At 52.1% G+C, this 18,769-nt stretch overlaps 2 protein-coding genes across 2 annotated transcripts; both read right to left on the bottom strand.

Annotated features, from left to right (window-relative positions):
- Nucleotides 1-2,554: 2,554 nt before the first annotated feature.
- On the bottom strand, nucleotides 2,555-6,333 carry GP1BA (glycoprotein Ib platelet subunit alpha). The gene is given in 3 exon segments (XM_071799644.1): nucleotides 2,555-5,048; nucleotides 6,154-6,187; nucleotides 6,189-6,333. Coding segments are annotated over 3 exon segments (2,217 nt in total). The 5' UTR covers nucleotides 6,251-6,333; the 3' UTR covers nucleotides 2,555-2,927.
- A 2,478-nt stretch (nucleotides 6,334-8,811) lies between these two features.
- On the bottom strand, nucleotides 8,812-16,949 carry LOC136113305 (butyrophilin subfamily 1 member A1-like). The gene is made up of 11 exons (XM_065858408.2): nucleotides 16,860-16,949; nucleotides 16,087-16,191; nucleotides 14,997-15,344; nucleotides 13,734-14,015; nucleotides 13,187-13,291; nucleotides 12,607-12,627; nucleotides 11,953-11,973; nucleotides 11,350-11,370; nucleotides 11,024-11,044; nucleotides 10,571-10,603; nucleotides 8,812-9,714 (listed from the first exon to the last, which is right to left on the bottom strand). The coding sequence occupies exons 2-11, from the start codon at nucleotides 16,172-16,174 to the stop codon at nucleotides 9,197-9,199; spliced, it is 1,458 nt and encodes a 485-aa protein (XP_065714480.1). The 5' UTR covers nucleotides 16,175-16,191; nucleotides 16,860-16,949; the 3' UTR covers nucleotides 8,812-9,196.
- Nucleotides 16,950-18,769: the final 1,820 nt, after the last annotated feature.

Below are 18,769 nucleotides of genomic sequence, written 5' to 3'. Positions count from 1 at the left end.
TTGCAAGTGTCTGTGATGGGTGGTGGTGGGGACCAGGACTGCCTTGATTCCTGGGTCCCCTGGGGAGCGGTGGGTGGTGGGCACAGGGGCTCTGGGCACCTGTGTTCATTGGGTGTGTGTGTCTCAGGATTGAGAAGCATCTTGAGATGCACTTGGGATGCTGAGGGAGTAGGAGAGTCCTGGAGTTGGCAGGGGTTTGGGGTAGGTGGCAGGGTAGATGTTGAGCATCAGGGGTTCCTGGGGGATTTGGGGTTCTTAGGTGGTTCTGGGAAGTCTTGGCTTCCTGGAGTCACTTGGGGTTCTTGTTTCATGGAGAGGGGGAGAATCCCAGGGAGGAACTGCAAGGAGAGGTGGAGGTAATGTGGATTCTGAGCAACACTGGAGTACCAGTGATACCTTTGGTGAGGGAAGTGAGGGTCCTGGGATGCATAGGGGAGGATTTCAAGTTCTCAGGGCCTCTCAGTTCCCAGCGCAGCCCTGTGTGGTACTCCACATTACCAGCATCCAGGTAGAGTATGATCCATTAACCACTAGTCCTGACCTTCACACCACTTCTTACCTGTCTGATTCTTCAGCCATTCCGAGCTTGGTGGCCTAAGTGCTGGAGCGAGTCCAGAGAAGAGCAACAAGACTGGGGAAGGGACTGGAACACAAGCCCTATGGGGAGAGGCTGAGGGAGCTGGGCTTGTTCAGTCTGGAGAAGAGGAGGCTTAGAGCTGAGCTCAGCACTCTCTAGAACGACCTGAAGGGCAGTTCTAGCCAGGGGGGATTGGGCTCTTCTCCCAGGCAGTCAGCAATAGGACAAGGGGGCAGGGGCTTCAACTCTGCCAGGGGAAATTGAGGCTGGAGATGAGAAAGCAATTCTGTGCAGAGAGAGTGGTCAGCATTGGAATGGCTGCCCAGGGAGGTGCTGGACTCACCGGCCCTGGAGGTTTTGAAACTGATATTGGCCATGGCACTTAGTGCCATGATCTGGTCAATGGACTGGAGTTGGACCAAAGCTTGGACTGGATGATCTCTGAGGTCTTCAACCCGGTCAATTCTATGATTCTATGATTCTAACTTGACTGCCATGAAATTGTGTTGGAAGTGTCAAAAGGAAGCCAAAGCTTCCTGAGAGGTGAGAGCTGATGCATGCTGCCCCATCGCAGAGCCTACGCACAAGAACTTGAGAAACAGCATACTTACAAACCAAGAAAAGGAATCGCTAATCACCAACATGCTGTACAAGACCAGAAGGGGTTAAAATTATCCCAAGATGTAGTAAAAGTATTTGGTTATAAAGGAAAAATCAAAGTAATAAAACCAGTTAAAACTGAAGTAATAGGGGTCTTTGGGGTCACTGGTGTCTCCCCAAGGTTGATGGTGTCTCCCCATGTGTCCCCAGGATGCTCCCAGAGTACCTGAGTTCTCTTGGGCTGTTGCAGTCATCACTAGAGTTGTTCAGAGGGATTCTGAGTCAAATCTGAGGCTCTGGGGCTGTTCCTGATGCCCCAGGAAAGAGAGTGAGTATGGTGGGATCAGAGGGCAGCACCAACACAGACAAATGCAGAGCTTGTGTGTCGCAAACACATTAGCACACACGAGCCTGACCAGCAGAGACACTCGCATAGGAGGGTGCTCCACCCAGCTGGGCAAGGACACGCACACAAACACTTCTGTGGTCCAAATAATTACTGTGGCAGAAGGCCTGCTGACCCGCAGGGGCTGCACGGTACATTTGGGATATTTAGAACTGGAACAGCATTTGCAGCTGCAAAAGTGATTCACATGATCCAGTTGCTGCATCTCTGCACCAGTGCTGAGACCTGCTGTTTCACCTCCGCCAATGACACCTCCTTCTCACACTTCCCAAAATGTTTGGGTACCTTCTCCATGGGCAGTCAAAAAGTTTAGCCAGCCCTGGGCATTTTGTCCTTGTCCCTTATGAGCCACACAGAATCATCTTGATTGGAAGACACCCTCAAGACCATCAAGTTCAACCATTACCCCAGCCCTGGCACTGACCCATGTCCCTGAGAACCTCATCTAAACACCTTTTAAATCCCCGCAGGGATGGTGACTCCAGCACTGCCCTGGGCAGCCTGTTCCAATGCCCCACAGCCTTTTGGGGAAGAAATTGTTCCCAAGATCCAACCTCAACCTTCCCTGGTGCAACTTGAGGCCGTTTCCTCTTGTCTTGGTGCTCGTTATTTGAGAGAAGAGTCAAATAATCTCCATGCTACAACCTCCTTTCAGATAGCTGTAGAGAACAATAAACCTCCTGCCCTCCGCTCTGATTTCCAGCCATCCCATGATATGTCAGAGGTATTGACACTTACGATGTTCTGAAGTTATTATGTGACAGTGCCTCATGCAGTGAGATGCTCTTCCCACGTGATTCAATCCCAAAAGGAAGGATCACATATTCGGGGCAAAAGTTAGGAAGTTGGATGTAAGTGGACTTTTCCTCTCTGTCTTCACTCTTCCAAGTCCTGAAGATAACTTTGTTATTCACCGTACCCTACCAGGACCATGGGAGGTCCAATGAAAAGAAACTAGCACTCACTTGACATTTAGGCAAAGAGAATATTTATTCTGTGATTAGTAACTGGGCACAGAGTTGGAAGCAAAGCGCAACTTTACGTGCATCATTCAGACAGAAGCAGTTTGGACACGGGGTACAAAGTGAGCTCTTTTTTCCCACACTCACCCCAAAACCAGGCAATGTCCACCCCAAACTATCACTGATCCATTCTTCTCCCCCTGCCAAGTGCCTAAGTATTAACAATGATTTCAGATCTAGAAACCTCAGAGTGCATGAGAGCAATACTAGAGGAAGGAGCTGGATGGCTTCCCCTGGGCAAGAAGATCTTTCCCCTGTAAAACACGGGGATGTGAAGCAGAGCCACGACCCTCTGTGTCTTTCTCTGAATTTACAGAAGCATTTACAAGGTGCTGCCAGCATATTTCACTCTGACATCACCGATGGCCTCGACACCCCTGTCCAGACTATAAGCAGAAGGGGTCCTGAGGGAGCTGAGGTTTGTGACCGAAGCCTTTGGAGGACTATGGTGGACCCACAGCTCCTTCGTAGTGCAGAAGGAGGAACCTGCAGGAGGACTGCACCGTACCCCCATGTCTTTAATCGTGCAGTAAGTGTAGGATGTAATGACCTCAGGGCACAACTCCACTTCCTTGATGGTACAGAACCTGTGGTGCTGGAGGGGGTTTTTGAAGCTGCTGAGATGCATCGCAGGGCTTCCTGCTGACTCCTTCCACCTCAGCAGCGGATCCCGCACCTCCTGGCTTTGCAGGGACTGGTGCCAGGAGGACCGTCCCACCAGACACATCCAAATCAACCAACCCACCAGAGCCAGCAGGGTCATGCCCAGCAGAACCAAGGAGGCCAGGTAGAGCACCCAGTGCAACAGGCAGCAGTGCCTCAGCACCCACTGCCCGCCCTGTGGACCCTCCGCACCCGCCCATGAGCGCAGGACAGGTAAGACTGGTGCTGGGATGGAACATGGACAGAGGGGGAGAGGTGCAGGTGGAGGGGAAGGGGAAGGCTGGGTGGTGTTCAGGGAAGCTGGTGGCATTGGGGCATGAGTGGAAAGCATAGTGGTGGAGACCACCGGTGTAGTCGATGTCAGGGGAGGAGATGAAGATCCAACAATGGAAGAGGTCTCTAGAGTGGCAGTAGAAGGTGCTGCCACGGAGGTGGTGAAAAATGCTCCAGTGGACCCCATGAGGGTGGTGTAAGTGTTGGTAGTGCTGGTGGCAAGCCTGGTTTGGGGATGGCTGCTGGTGCTGGGAGGTCTGGTGCTCACCGTGCTTGGTGGTGAGGTGGTGGAGACGAGGGTGGTGAGTCTGTGCGGGGTGCTGGTGGGAGCAGTGATGAGAATGGTGGCAGTGCTGGGGGTTGGTGTGGGTGTGATGGTGGGACTGGGTGGTGCAGGGGTGGTGGTACTGGGAGCTCTGGTGCTTGCAGGTGTAGGAGCTGAAGTGCTTGGGGCAAGGGTGGAGAGAGGTCGTGCAGTAGTGGGGGGAGGCCAGGTAGCAACATGGGGCAGGGTAGTGTGCTCTGTGGGGGTGGGTGGATGTGGTGGGGAGGTGACAGCAGCAGTTTTCTCCATAGTTTCTTCCCCATCATCATATTCATACTCTTCCTCATCCGCATCCCCCACATTGCCGCAGTTGGGCTTGAAGCGGATAACAGGCTTGCGCTGGTGCTCGGGGGGGCTGTGGCACAGCACCTTCTCAGGGGCAAGCTCTACCTTTGTCTTCTCCAGGCCCCGCTCTGGCTGATAGACACTGCCCTCGTTCTCCCTGATCCAGTCCCGCAGGTAGCGCAGGTCACAGTCGCAGTGCCAGGGGTTCTCCGTGAGGAAGACATAGGCGAAGAGGTGCCCCTCGGGAAAAAAGTCGGTGGGCAGGGTCCGCAGGTGGTTTCCTGACAGCCAGAGGGTCTCCAGCCTTTGCAGATCTTGCAGCAGCTCCCTGGGGAGCTCCTCCAGGAGGTTGTCCGAGAGGTCCAAGTCCTTGAGCTTCCTCAGCCCCGCAAAGGCCTCCAGGGGCAGCGTCCGCAGCTGGTTCCCTCGCAGGTCCAGGTCCTGCAGCTGCGGCACAATGCGGAAAGCGCCCGGGGCCAGCGCAGCCAGGCTGTTGTGGGCCACGGCCAGGCGGGTGAGGGCGGGCAGGCCTTGCAGGGCAGGCAGGGCGCCCAGCGCGTTGTGGGACAGGATCAGCTCCCGCAGGGACGGCAGCAGGGGCCCGGTGTACAGAGCCGCCAGCCCGTTGTCAGACAGGTCGAGGTCCTGCAGCTGGGTGAGGGGCAGGAAGGCGGCGGTGGAGAGGGACACAAGGTTGTTGGCATTGAGCAGCAGGATGCCTGTGTCCGCAGGAAGGTCTGTGGGCACTGTGCTGAGAGCCTGCCCTGTGCAGTTCACCTCCAGGAGGTCCTTGACCTTGTTCATCTCCGATGAGCAGGGCAGGCCAGGGTCAGCAGCACGGGCTGGTGGCAGCAGGACCAGGGGGATGAGCAGGAGCAGGACAGGGACCCGCATGGCCTGCAGGGGAGAGCCGAGACGCATGGGCACAGGCAGGCATGCACCTACATGTCACCATTCTTCCCATGGAAGTACCATTCGCAACAATGCTGGCATCCCCTGTGAGACCCCTGGAAGCCCTCTGAGCCCCACAGCTCTGCCTTGGGAGGGTGGGAGCTATGAGTCCCACACCTAGTGCCAGCACCCACCCGTCATCTCGTCCTTGCAGGGCAGCAGGCTCAGCAAGGGGACACCATCTCTGCCCTTTTGCTCACCTCGTCCTCCTCTGTAGGAGGGAGAACCTGATTCACACGTCTCCTCACGGCAATGCCTCTGCTGCTGGGGTGGCATTGCCGTCCTCACCATTGCAGAAGCAGCAGGTTTGCAGTGTTTGTATCCCTGCAAACCCACATCCACCCCAGCCCAGAGAAGCCTTGTGCTGGAAGAGGTTCCCTGAATATGCCCTTACCCAAAGCTGAGCTCCCTGCTTGATTTAGGTTCACCAGCTAGGAGCATGAATCATCTGAAAAGAGCTTCCCATGCACAGATGTGCCTACCCCGAGTTCCCAGCCCCCGAGGGACGCCGCTTCCCTGGGACTCACCCGTGGACCCGCCAGCGTTTGCTGTCTGGCTGCTTTGCCTCCCCCCTGCCCGAGGACCTGGCACTGCTCTGGTGGCAGTGCTGGTGGCAATGATGGTGGCAGTGCCGGTGGCAGTCCTGGTGGCAGTGATGGCGGCAGGGCTGCCCAGGCCCTCTATCAGCACACACAGCTTCCTGAGCAGCCAAAGCCATCTCCTGTCCTTCAGCACAGCCCTCACTTGAACTGTGCTGCCACACCACGATCTCTTCGGAAAAGTCACCACCAGAGACCAGCTCTGCAATTTCTTGCTTCTGCCCAGCAAAGGAGGGAGGGTCACACCCAGGAGGAGCTCTCACATTCCCCCACACCCCAAGCCTCACCATTTTGCATCCCGGGAAAAGGGTTCCTTACACAGATGTCTGCCTTTTCCTTTGCTTCAAGGCAGCTGTTCCTCAGCACACTTGGGGCTTCAGTCCTTGAGGCACCTCAACCCAGGCACTGCAACCCAGCTGGTGCATCAGCAAAAAATGATTGCTACACATTACCTCAATTAGTTCTTTGAGGAGTAGACGAGGGATCTTTCTGCCTTGCCAGGAAAAGCAGGGATGGCTCTTCTGGAGAGCTGCGAGGCAGCTGTAACATTTGTGGGAGAAGCCGCAGCACAGACCAGGCAAGGAGATTAGGGGCAGAGGAAGTAGCTCGGTTTTGCAGTTCCTCCTGCTGTCTGTTCCTGCAGCCCAACTGGCTCCACTTCCCTGGTCCATGGGTCACTGCAGGGCTGGAGGGTCACCCAAAAGGGGAAATGCTACAGTGGAGGGGAAATATTGGTTTTCTACCAGGTTTCCACTCTGTGGATTATGGTGGGTCAACCCCAGCCACTAGGCAAGCACCCACCTAAACTCATACAGCAGGATGGGAGAAAAACTGGAAAAGGAAAAGTGAGAAAAAAGCCCTTGTTGGTCAAGATAAAGACAGTTTAATGAGTGAAGGAAATAGAGAGGGGAAAAAAAGAAAGTTATACAGAAGTATTCACTCACCACCTCCCACCAGCAGATCAATGCCCAGCCAGTCCTTGAGCAAAGGTACCTCAGAAAAATTTCTCCCCTACGCTGAGTTTTATTGCTGAACATGATGCTACGTGGTATGGAATGTCCCTCTGGTCCATTGGGTCAGCTGTCTTGCCGTGTCCTCTCCCAGCCCCTCTCTCACCCCAGCCCACTCGCTGCAGGGGTGTTTCAATTCAGCTTGTGGTAAGAGGGCTGAAGGCAGCAGCAGGGGCAGAACTTGGGGGGCTGTTTTTTGGCTCTGTATCAGCGATTTCCAACAAAAGCGGGAGCTAGGAAGGGAGAGAGCAAATGTAACCCCGATCTTCTCACAGGATCCTGGGAGATAAACCCACTTGTGATTTCCCGTCTTCCACAGCACTACTCTGACCCTCTCCCACACCTACTGCATCCCCACATCACAACCAGCTGCTCTTCCATGCCACGGCCTCACATTCAAAACCCACAGCCCTTATCATTGCATTTACCTCTTTGGCTCCCTTTTCCAGGTGGATGAATGCACAAGGAGATCTTGAACCTTCAAAAGGTCCTTCTCCTCACCTGCTTCACTCCTTGAAGGGGAAGGAGCAGAAGAGCCAAGCAGTCCACTGCAACAAGCCTTGCTGAAGGGGAAGGGAGCATAGGAAATGAGTGCACAGGTCAGGAGTCATCTGCAGGCACAGCCTTTCCATGGCTGGTTATCAGTGGTAAGGAGGGAAGGAGACATCCTGGGGCCTTGATATCCAGGTTGGGAAAGGAAAAGAACAGGGAATGTGTCTCCTTGCTGAACCCTCTCCCCTCAGGTGAAGGCAAAAGGGAGATGAGGGTTATATCAGCTGTCCTGCCAGTGACAATGCTTTTACCCCGCATTTGCAGTCTGATCTTTCATTTCTGTCTTAGGTTCACCCTTCTGTCCAGCCCATCAGCTTCCTCTCCTGCTCCAGAGCCTGTTCCCACACCCTTGGGGTTGGTCTCCTATTAGGTTGTTGTCCCAACCTTGGTTTCATCCACAGATGGTTTTGAGTGGGTGTTTGGAGGGAACAAGGTGATCCCAGGCTGTTTCCCACTTCCTTTAGCACCTCACCAACACCGTACGGGACTCATGAGGTGGTGGTGCCCAAGTGTCACAGAAACATGCAACCACATGACCCCTGCTTGAGGAGCACAGTGCTCCTTCTCCAGTACAGAAAGAGGGGTCTGTATCTTCACCTTCCCACCCACCTTCTTTAGCCACACAAGTGTCTAACAAGTGTCTCTTCAGAGCCCTGGCAGCAGGAGCCATCCCCATGCTGCCTGTCCCTGCACACTTGTGACACTGGTCACAGGGGCTTTGCAGCACTCTGGCACTGGGTCCTCCACAAGCCCCTCAGCTGCTGCAGGCTCCACAACTGATTCGGAATCTGCTGCACTGCGTGGGCTTCTGCACGGCAAGGAAAAAAGCTGAGACATGACCACCAGCTCTGGGAGCATCACTCCTGGGAGCTGGACAAGCCTGGAGAGAAAAGCAGAAGCCCTAATGGCATCTCTGAGCTGTTCCCTTTGGGCTCCTCCATGGTGGGAGCTGCCCTGAGCTGAGCATGAACAGACCTACCCTGGCAAAAATGCAAGTGTATTCTCTTTCCGTTCTGAGAAGTCCATGAATCCAGCAGTGATGGTAAAGCCTTCCCTTGGGAAGGTCCTTGGTTGTGGGACATCGGTTGAATGGAGGATCTGCTGCAAAAGCGTGTCTGGCCTCAGAGGAAGAACATACTTGCGTTGCCCCCTTGCAGGAGGCAGTTTCCACTACAGCAAAGTAATCTGAAGTTGCCTCAAGATTAGATGCCTTTACCCATGTGAATTTTGGTTTCTCCAGCTTCATTTCAGCCCATATAGGACATTTTGAGTGTGGTCCAGGCTACTCAGAGTTATAAGGGGGAATCCACTTCCCAGTGTTGGGTGTCTCCAGGAAACAGGTGAGCTCGTCACCTGGGCTTGTGCTGGGGACACTCACAGCCATGGACAGACCCACTGACATACGTGCCTTCATTGTCTCCTGTAGGATGCAGTGAACCATTTTCTCAAAAGTCCTTGACACTCCTCACAGGTTAAAAGGAGGTGGAGGCAACACCTTGGACACAGACATTTGGTGCAGACACACAGACAAAAAACACTGAAGTAACTTTATTCTGTACGTTTAGAAAGCGATCCCTGCTGCGGGAGTGTGTTCAGTGGGAGTGTGTTCAACTGGTAGAGAGCGGGGATGAAAGGCGACAGTCAGGAGTTGCAACTGCGGAAACTCTGTGCAAACACAGAGGGATAATTCTTCCCCTTGAGAGAAGTGCAGCACCAGCCAGAGGTCCAGAGACATAACGAGATCTCCACCCTTGGACATCCTACACAATTCAGCTGAACGAGGTTCAAAGACACCTCCGGCACTTGAGGGTAGCCCTGCTGGGAGCAGGTGGCTGCAACAGAAACCTCCACCACTTCCTTCCAACCTAAACCCTGCTGTGAGTGGGAACGGCCGAGGTCCCCTAGAAAACCTTGTCTTGCTCCCTCCCCTTCATCAAGGCCACACTTTGAGCTGTGTCCCAGAACCCAGCCAGAACCAAGGGTAGACTGGTTTCCCCTCAAATGATGTCTCTTGAAACGTGAAGATGGGAATGTTCTCATCAACACTGAAAAATGACACTCGCCTCTCTTCGTAACACAGTGAGACATGGATCCGCTTGGGATTCCGGATTTCAGAAAGGAAAGTGCGACCAGGAGATGTGAGAGCCTGGAAGCGACCTTCCCACTGCCCCACTGCCCAGAAACCCTCTTCTGGTTTCAATATAATCTCGCCCTTCCTTTTCACATCTTCTCTACACACCCCCACAGCCCATCCTCCTCCATCCACCACCTCCACCTCCCAGTAGCATCTCCCTGAGGTGAAACCTTCACGACCCAACACACAGCGCCATGGTTGAAATCTCTTGGGGTTGTCAGTGACCTCCAATGTCTTCTCTTCTCGTCTCACACTTTTGCAGTCATCAGACAGAACAAGGGAGCTCTGGGCTGTGTCTGAATCCAGAACCACCTTCACTGCAGGAGAGATGGAGTCAACACATCAGGGCAGAGCTCACCCCAGGAAAGAGCTTTGCTGGGGCTGCACAAGGAAGAGAAAGAGTGCAAGCGATAGCTGGCAGACTGTGGCACGGGAAGCTGCACAAGGTGACAATGTAAGTGCAAGGAGCAGAAAACGAAGCAGAGAGATGACATTGAGCAGAGAGGGAAGAGAAGACCAGCAGACCTCCAGAAGGAATCACACAGAATCACAGCATGTCAGGGGCTGGAAGGGCCCTGGAAAGCTCATCCAGTGCAATCCCCCCATGGAGCAGGAACACCCAGCTGAGGTTCCACAGGAAGGGGTCCAGGCGGGTTTGAATGTCTGCAGAGAAGGAGACTCCACAACCTCCCTGGGCAGCCTGGGCCAGGCTCTGCCACCCTCACCGGGAACAAGTTTCTTCTCAAATTTAAGCGGAACCTCCTGTGTTCCAGTTTAAACCCATTGCCCCTTGTCCTGTCACTGGTTGTCACGGAGCAGAGCCTGGCTCCATCCTCCTGACACTTACTCTTTACATATTGATAAACATTAATAGGGTTGCCCCTCAGTCTCCTCTTCTCCAAGCTAAAAAGACCCAGCTCCTCCAGACTGAAGAAGCCCCCATGTGTAAAGCGTGGCCAGCTCTGTGCACTGAGGACCAGGACTGTTCAGACTGGTCTGAAACTGGGACATGCACCAAATAAACAAGAGGTCAGAGTGTTACACGCCCTCCTGGACAGTGACGCCTGGCAGAAGCATCCCTGGTCCCACCAGCATCGCTGCGGCAGAGGAAATACCAGAAGGGAGACTAAAGCAGGAAAGATGATTCAGCACTCCCAAAAGACCAAACTTTACCTTTTTCCATGGGCACTGCATATCTTCGCCATACTTAAAAAAAAAAAAAAAATCAGAAAAAAAAAGTCACATTTGAGAGATAATCTGAACACACTTGTGCTGGATTAGCTCAAAATACTGAAAGGCCAGTGCAGTTGCACATTTTCAGAATTGTTGCTATATTTGTGAAAGTCATGTCACAGCACAGAGCTTCAAAACTGTCCTGACTATTTATGGGCTGTTTCTACTTTCTTTGAAAATCGGAATTATTTTCTTCTTAGTGTAAAAGTGTCACAGGGACTATCTTAAAAACTCATACAGAACAAATGAAAATAATGTTTCTGAAATGAGTTTGGAATTTGCTAACTTTTCCTTTCCTGAAGTAAAACCAAAGTCAGGGGAAGGTTTCAAAACCCTGGTGAGAAAATGTCCCACTGGAAAAGTCTCCCATGTAGGAAGGAGAATGGTACTCACCAAGTTCTTCAGCTTGCTTCTCTGAAAAAGAAGATAAATCAGCACAAATGGGTGTGGGATATTGATTGGGATAGAACCTCACCCATAACCACCTGCACAGGCAGGAGGGGGTTCTGCCAATGCTTGGCAAAACCATCCTCAATCACCTTTAATTGTCTGACCCAAATTCACTCTCTCCTTTCCTCACCACCCACTAAGCCCCACCTCCCCGACCTCCCAACCACATTTCGGTTCACTTTGCAATCTAACAGTGAAAAGGAAAAGCAGAAAAATACCACCCTCTACAGACTCTGTGAAAAATCCCTTGTAAGGAATAGGAGACTCACCGATTTCTGCATCACGGGCTCCTGAGCAACAAAGAGAAACACAAGTTACTCTTTGCAATCCCCCTCCCCAGGATCCCACCACACAGGGAGCAGAGGCTGTGATAAAGGGGGCAGATGTGCTGATTTACACTCTGGTTGCAAGGATGCTCGTGATTCCTGAGGGAGCTGGGCCTGTATTTATTTCACCCATCAACCTGTATTGGTACCAGTTTAGCAAAGAGCTTTCTTGACAATTCTATGAGCTGCAGGCAAACAAATATGCTATCTACATTTTTTTTTTTTTATTATAATTATATCTTGGTAAGCAAACAATCTACATTCTTAGAATTGAATTCTCAACAGCCTAGGCTTCTGTAAATCCTGGAAAACAATCATACTTTCAGTTCTATTTCACTACATTAAAAAGATGTGAATGTTAAAAGCATTGACAGCCACTCAGGGAAAAATCTTAATGACTGTTATGGGTAAATTCTCACATGATTAGGGTGTCAGGGTGGGAGAAGTAAAGTGTCTGCCAAAAGAAGAACATTTGGACAGAGTGAGAGGATGAATAACAAAGTCTGAATGTTTCATTTCACTGTGAAGACGGGGAGCGGGACTTACGCAGTGCTGCGTCTCGCCTCGCTGAAAAACAAAACCAGAACAGAGCATCACCACCAAAGCCCGTTCCTTTTTCACCGATACACTTGTTGGGGTGGGGAGGAGGCTGAAATGGCTCCTGGTGGAAAAGCTGCAGCCCAGGAGCTCCCCAAGGTCTTTCTGCTCACGACTTGTGGAGCTCTTGGCCACCCTGCCCTGAGCCACCTCGGGCAGAGTCCAGCCAGGGCTGCAGCTCCAGGGCAGCGGGGAAGGGGCAGGTTTGCATGGACCAGGGAGGAGCACGGGGTTGCACTTCTCCTTCAGGGCTACGGAACCATCCTGCCCCGGGGTTTTGGGAGAGGTTTTGTTAGTGCTGAGACACAGCTGAAGCCCTTGCCAAATGAAATGTTCTTCCCCAAAGCTTCTACCAGCTTTGGGAAGAACCTTGATAGCCCTTTGTAAAGCAAAATTCACTGTTGGTACAACAGCTGTTCATGCTTTTTTTGGTTTGGGAATGATTTTCCTTAAAATTACACCACCATTGCATAATTTCGTACACTGAGTTAACAATTTTATATAAACAGTAACCAAACAATTTACATCCAATTTACATCCTCAAGAATTCTCCCATTTGAGGGAATTCTTCAGTGTGTCTAGGAAATAAATGGTTAAGCTTACCTATTTGTTCCTCACGCTTTCCTGTGAAGGAAAGAAAGAAATGTAAATAACTGAGAACATTGTCCCTTCCAAAGAGCCCTGGTCAAGGCACAGAAGGAGTTACAGCCACCGGGGTCTGGCGGTGCTGCAGTGCCTGAGTAACCCAATGGCCCAGCTCCTTCCGCTAAGAAATAGAGGATTGCAGTGTCCTTTATTCCTCTGTATTATTTGTCTTTCACAAGGAGATGAGCCCTGCCAGGCCCCCAAATGTGCAAGGTTTTGGGGTTTCTTTTGCAGGGTCTGGCAAATCATTGCTCCATTTCTGTAAGAAGAATTCAGCCTGGGTGGGGCAAAGCCTGGCTCATGCTGCTTTAATATCCACATCCTTCTTGGCTATCTTTTTATTGGAAAAACAACTTTAATTTTCTTCCAAGAAAACAAATCCCTGAGTCTTTAAGCCCCTGGCACCACACGTGTGTCCCAGACACCGAGACAAGACTCTGGGACCATCCTGACATTTCCCAAACACACCCGTCCACCAAAACCAGAGGTGGCCAAACAGGACCAATCTCCCTACCAAAGCACCGCACCAGGACAGTACCTTTAATTTTAAATAGACAAACAGCAAAAATTAGGAGAACGACCACAGCAACTGAGATGATGCCCAGGGCAATTATCCAAGGATGGGCGTCATGGAAAAAGGGATCTGAAAAATAAAATCCACAAAGGGATTGGTTACTCCACAAGCAGCAATGGGAAATAGCTCATTTCTGTGTTATACAAGCGCATCCCAGGTCTGAATCTCATCAAGGGTGAGCATCACCTCCTGACTGTACTCCACAAAGGGACAAAATATCAGATTAAAAAAAAAACCTATGTTTGGGCACACTTGTCTGTGATTGATGATGTTTTGTCTGCATACATTGAGGGGGATTTTTTAAAGCAAAAATGGATTTCTAGACAAATTATTTCTAGGTAAATCATGTTTTTTTCTCCTGTGAGAAATAGAAAGCTGCAGGGTGCAGAAAACACTGGATGCACTGAACACGCAGCCTGACAAATGCACCCAAGATTTTCTGCCAGTGTCACGTCCCCAGTGCAGCCCCATGGGCAGCGATAATGGGGCGATACCCCTGTCCCCCCCTCACCTGAGATGTAAAATGCTGATCCCTGTTCTTGGCCATCCAGGACATTTTGGGCCCAGCAAGAGACGTTCTGCTTCGTGCCCCTGGTGAGGATGATGCTGCTTTCCACCGCAAAGAGGCTGCTCTGGTCCTGGGTGACGCTTTCCGAGAGGGACGGGAGATGCTGCCCGTGGGGATCTCGCCACAGCACCTGGGGCCGCGGGTACCAGCCGGCCGAGCGACAGGACACCCGGATCCCCCCGTCCTGGTACCGCTCCAGCGCAACAAGTGGGACAGAGCCACTGGCTGCGGGGACACAGACACCCCAGTGATCCCACGGGAACGGGGTGGCCTGGCTGTCCCTCTGCCTGACAAGGGATGGATGTGGACACAGACAAATCATCACCCGGGGTCAGGACATTTCATTTCAACAGGGCATGGACCTGCTGGAGAGGGACCAGAGGAGCCACAGGAATGATCCTGGAACAGCTCTGGTGGGGGACAGGCTGAGAGAGTTGGGATGTTCAGCTGGAGAAGAGAAGCTCCAGGGAGACCTTAGTGCGGCCCTTCAGTGAGCAAAAGAGTCTGATAAGAAAGATGGGACAGACTGTTGAGCAGGGCCTGTGGCGATAGTACAAGGGGTGATGCTTTTAACCTAGAGATGGGGTGATTCAGGCTGGACATGAGGAAGGAATTGTTGCCCTGAGGGTGGTGAGAGCCTGGCCCAGGTTGGCCAGAGAGGTGGTGGCTGAACCATCCCTGGAGACATCCCAGGCCAGGCTGGACGGGGCTCTGAGCAACCTGAGCTGGTGAAGATGTCCCTGTCATGGCAGGGGGGAACTGGGGAGCTGTGAATGTCCCTTCCAACCCAAAACTTTCTATGATTCTATGATTCTTGCAGTGTTTTTCACATAATAACTCCAAGATCTGCTCTGGAGGCCACTACTGCATCAAAAGAATCTGTGGTCCTGGATACTAAAATATAAAAGCACAAACCAGGACATTCTTACTATATTACTCTGTGCCAAATTTTTTCTTACACCCATTTATATGAGGAAAACAATCTCAAGAACACCTCTGAAGTGGGTAGCATAACTCACGAGTTCTTGACATTCACCTATTAAGCAATTTTACTTCTATGAGACATTCTTGGTATTTTCAACCATGGGACTTAATTAAACCCTATTTGCTAAGCACCCACCTGAAATTGCTGCTGGGGAGGACAGGGAAGAAGAGCTCTGGCTACAAGCAAGTAAATTAGAGGCGTCAGGAGCACAGACTACAAACCTGTCACCTGCAGCTCCACCACAGCCTGGTCATAGTCTGAGCCATTGACAACAAAGCAGGTGTAATTCCCTCTGTCAGACAGTTGGATGTCGAAAATTGTCAAGTTCACGCTGCCCTTGGCGAGTCCGTCCTTCCACAGCTCTGTGCGCCCTACATATTCCGGCATCTTGTCCCTGCTCTGGTCCCAGCCCCCCTTGTAGCGATGCACAAAGGGCAAGAGCTGCTCCCGAAACCAGGTCACCTCCATGTCTTGCGTGCTCTGCGCGGGGGAGAAGCGGCAGGGCAGCACCGCGTCCTCGCCCATGGCCACGATGACGGGGCCGGGGGGTCCCATCACTTTGAGCTGAGCTGGGAGAAAACCCCAAAGGAAGAAGAAATAACTGTGAGTTTGCTGTGGTGACCGAGGTCAGAAAACCGGCGGCTGCTGCTCCAGGTGATCCGTGTGCTGTGTGCCGTGTCATTGCATTGGAGCATCACCGTGCTGGGGGGATGAGCCACTGGGGTGCTGGAAGAGGGACCCCAATTGTGCAGCACATGATTCCCTGTCCTGCGCTGCCACCAAAGTTCTTCAGTTCTTTTTAAAGAAGATCTCTTTTAGCAGAATTTGTTCTTATGGGGGCAAGTGCCCCCTGTGCTGCTTGGCTGGGGTAAAAGCGGGATAAAGAAGGAAAGAAGTGACTGGAAGGTTTCTGGGTGGGCGAATGGAGAAAGGAGAGAATTTGAGTACAAATAAAACTCAAATATCCTCAGCTATTTGCACGTATTACAACAGAAATTCAAATCATCTCAGGTGCTCTGAGTATCTTTGGAAATTTAAAAAGAAAAGGCTTATTAATAAGCTGGCCACTCAACACACAGAGAAAGTAGTTTCTTGTTGAAGAAAAACAATAGGAAATCAACTTTCAAGACAACAGTTGTGTTGCATCCATTTGCCAGGATGGCTTCAGGTCGACCATCTAACAGAAAAAGAGCCCAGAATATGTTTTAAAACAGAGTTTGTTCAAGGCCTTTTCCTTTGCGCCAGTAGCCAGGAAGACACTGAGGCTGGAAGCAACACCCCAGGGATCAGCAAAACCAGAGGGACGCCTACCTGAGTGCAGCTCGTGAACCTGGAAAACCAAACCATAAACTGTAAAAACCAGCAGAGAGAAGCAGGAGTGGAAACTGGAGAGCATCATCTTCACTGGAGCACAACCTGGAGACACGGAAAGAGAGGGAAGGGCTGAAAGGGGGGAGAAACAAGGGAGGAGAATAAAAGGCAGAATTCACTTTTAAAGGGGTTTATTGCTGATTGCAACCCCTTTGTATAATGACTCGGGAAGAGCCTCAGATGCCGAAGGCAGAGTTTGATATTCCGTCACCAGCCTGACTTTGCTTGGTGCTTTACATACAAAGTATCCGACTGGTGTAAAAAGTTGCAAGAATTTCCCATGGGGAAACAAAGGACAAGCTGCAACATCTCCTCTAATTGCCTGACAAAGCGACAATCGTTTTAATACAGAACCCTTGCTTATGTTATCCAGACTTGGGAAAGTGATGGAAATGTGCAGGATGAGAAGGAGAAACCCAGACCAAATGCACGTGGAGCTGTTGCCACACACTCATCCTCTGGGACAAATTCAGGACTCGGTAGCACATCCCTGCCACCACACGGATGTCTCAGACCAGGGAAAGCAAAATAAGCAGAACATTAATTCAACACCCAGCCAGGATGGGACCTGGCCCTGCTCTGAACCCACTGTAACCTCTTATCACTCACTGACTCAGTCCTGGATTTGTTAACGAGCAGTGAAAACCACAATGAATTTCAGCAGATGGCAGAAAGCAATTTCAATCTGCAGCTTTGCAAGAGATGCCGCTTACCTGGAGGAACCGAGATCTCTCATGGGGCAGGAGCTGCTCGGCTGTCACCGGAGTGTCCGGGGTTCACCCATCTGATCTGTGCGTTTCCCTGTTAAAAACCCAGCAAAAATGTCACTCTGTGTCGCTGTCTCTCACTCATTTCCTTCTGAGCTGCCTCTGCTCAAAAATGAAAGCCACGAGAGTGATCTGGAGGGTTTTGGGCACTGCTTTTGCTCCAGAAGTCTTCTTCTGGCAGCGTCCACCTGCACTTCTCTGCCACAAGCACCTGGTGCAGCTGCGGATGGTACAGCAGCCTCCTCCCGGGGCTGCACGGGCTAGGGAGGGGTTGGATATTGGACTGGGGAGGGGCTGGATATTGGACTGGGGAGGGGCTGGATATTGGACTGAGGAGGTCATGGATATCGGGCTGCGGAGGGGATGGATATTGGACTGGGGAGGGGATGGATACTGGACTGGGGAGGGGCTGGATATTGGACTGAGGAGGTCATGGATATCGGGCTGGGGAGGGGATGGATATTGGCAGCAGTTTGCTCATCCCTGGGAGAAGCCCACGGTCAGCAGTGGGAAGGAGGTGACAGAGCTGGGGTTGAGGGAAGTAACTCAGGACTGAGGGAGGTGACGGAGCTGGGATTCGCACCCTGAGATGCAGCTGGTGTGGGATTGAAGTCCAGCTTAATTAAAAGCAATTCCCTCTCCTCAGCCAAGAGGCGAGACCATAGTCGATGGTTTGATGAGGGAAAGGTGCTGCCCTGGGATGTGTCACCCAGGCAGCTCCCCCAGGTTAGCAGACCTTGGGGGTCCAGCACCCTCCTGTCTCCAGCCGGGAGCCTGGGGCAGGCAGGAGGTGAGAGCATCTGCTGGGGAAAAGGGACCTGGCCTGGGATCTTTTAAAAAGGGAGAACAAGGAAGAGGGAGGTAATCAGTGAAGCATTCGGAGACACAGATTTGGCCAACAACTGATAGCAGAGATAATAATAAACCAACCTCATCACTTGCGCTAATCAGTGGGCTCTCACAAACCTGTGGGCAGCACTTCAGGGAGGGTGAGCCTGGCTTTTGCAATAATCAGGATGCAAAGCTGGGGGTCCCAGATACTTGGGGGTTCAGTTGAAGCATGAGAACAGTGAAAGGTTTGTGCAGGGGAAGCGAATCAGTGAGGACAAGGTGGGGGACAGGTAAAAATTGGTATAAGAGGGCCTGGTGCTGGGTGAAACAGAGCTGTTCAGAGCACTTGGGTGGCTGGAGAGTCGGAGTCTCCAGGGCCAGGAGGAAGAGGGTCTGGGGTGTGCACGGCTGTGCGGTGCCTGTGGATGGGGGTGTGAACGTTGTGTTTTTGCAGTGAGCACCAGGCTGGAGCATCTGGGAGTGGGGGATCCATGGGGGGCTCAGAGGGTCTGGGTTCTGGACAGGGGTACCAGGCATACACAGGGGCTGTGTCGCTGCTACAGGCATCTGCAAATGTGCACGTGAATCCAGAGTGTTCCACATGTGCTGAAACTAGTGACCTCCTGCCTCTGCCAGTCACGCAGGACCAGGGGACATGGCTGCTGCTGCCAGCCTGGGCACCCATAGGATGGCCCGTGCTCTGGGGCTGGTGTCCCCAGGTGACATCCCACCGGGCTGGAGGTGCACATGGTGCCACTGACCCAGGACGGCTCAGGGCACCCAGTGGTGCCGCAGGCTCTTATCACTCAGCTGCAGCTGGACGAAGCGGGGAGATGTGGCAGATCCCGTGATGCAAACAGGATGAGGGCACTGCAGGAAGTTGGGAGGGATGTCCCCAAATGAAGTGTCACATGAGGTCACGAACTCACGGCAGCTTCAGGGTGTGGGAGGGAATTGCCAGGACGAGGGGAGGTGGAAGCTCCCACAGTGTGGTACCCCAGAGAGGAGAAGGTGCTGCACTCCAG

The sequence above is a fragment of the Patagioenas fasciata genome, chromosome 27 (genome assembly GCF_037038585.1).
Source record: "Patagioenas fasciata isolate bPatFas1 chromosome 27, bPatFas1.hap1, whole genome shotgun sequence".
In the NCBI taxonomy this organism is placed as follows: Eukaryota; Metazoa; Chordata; class Aves; order Columbiformes; family Columbidae; genus Patagioenas; species Patagioenas fasciata.
This window is presented reverse-complemented; position numbering and strand designations above follow the sequence as displayed.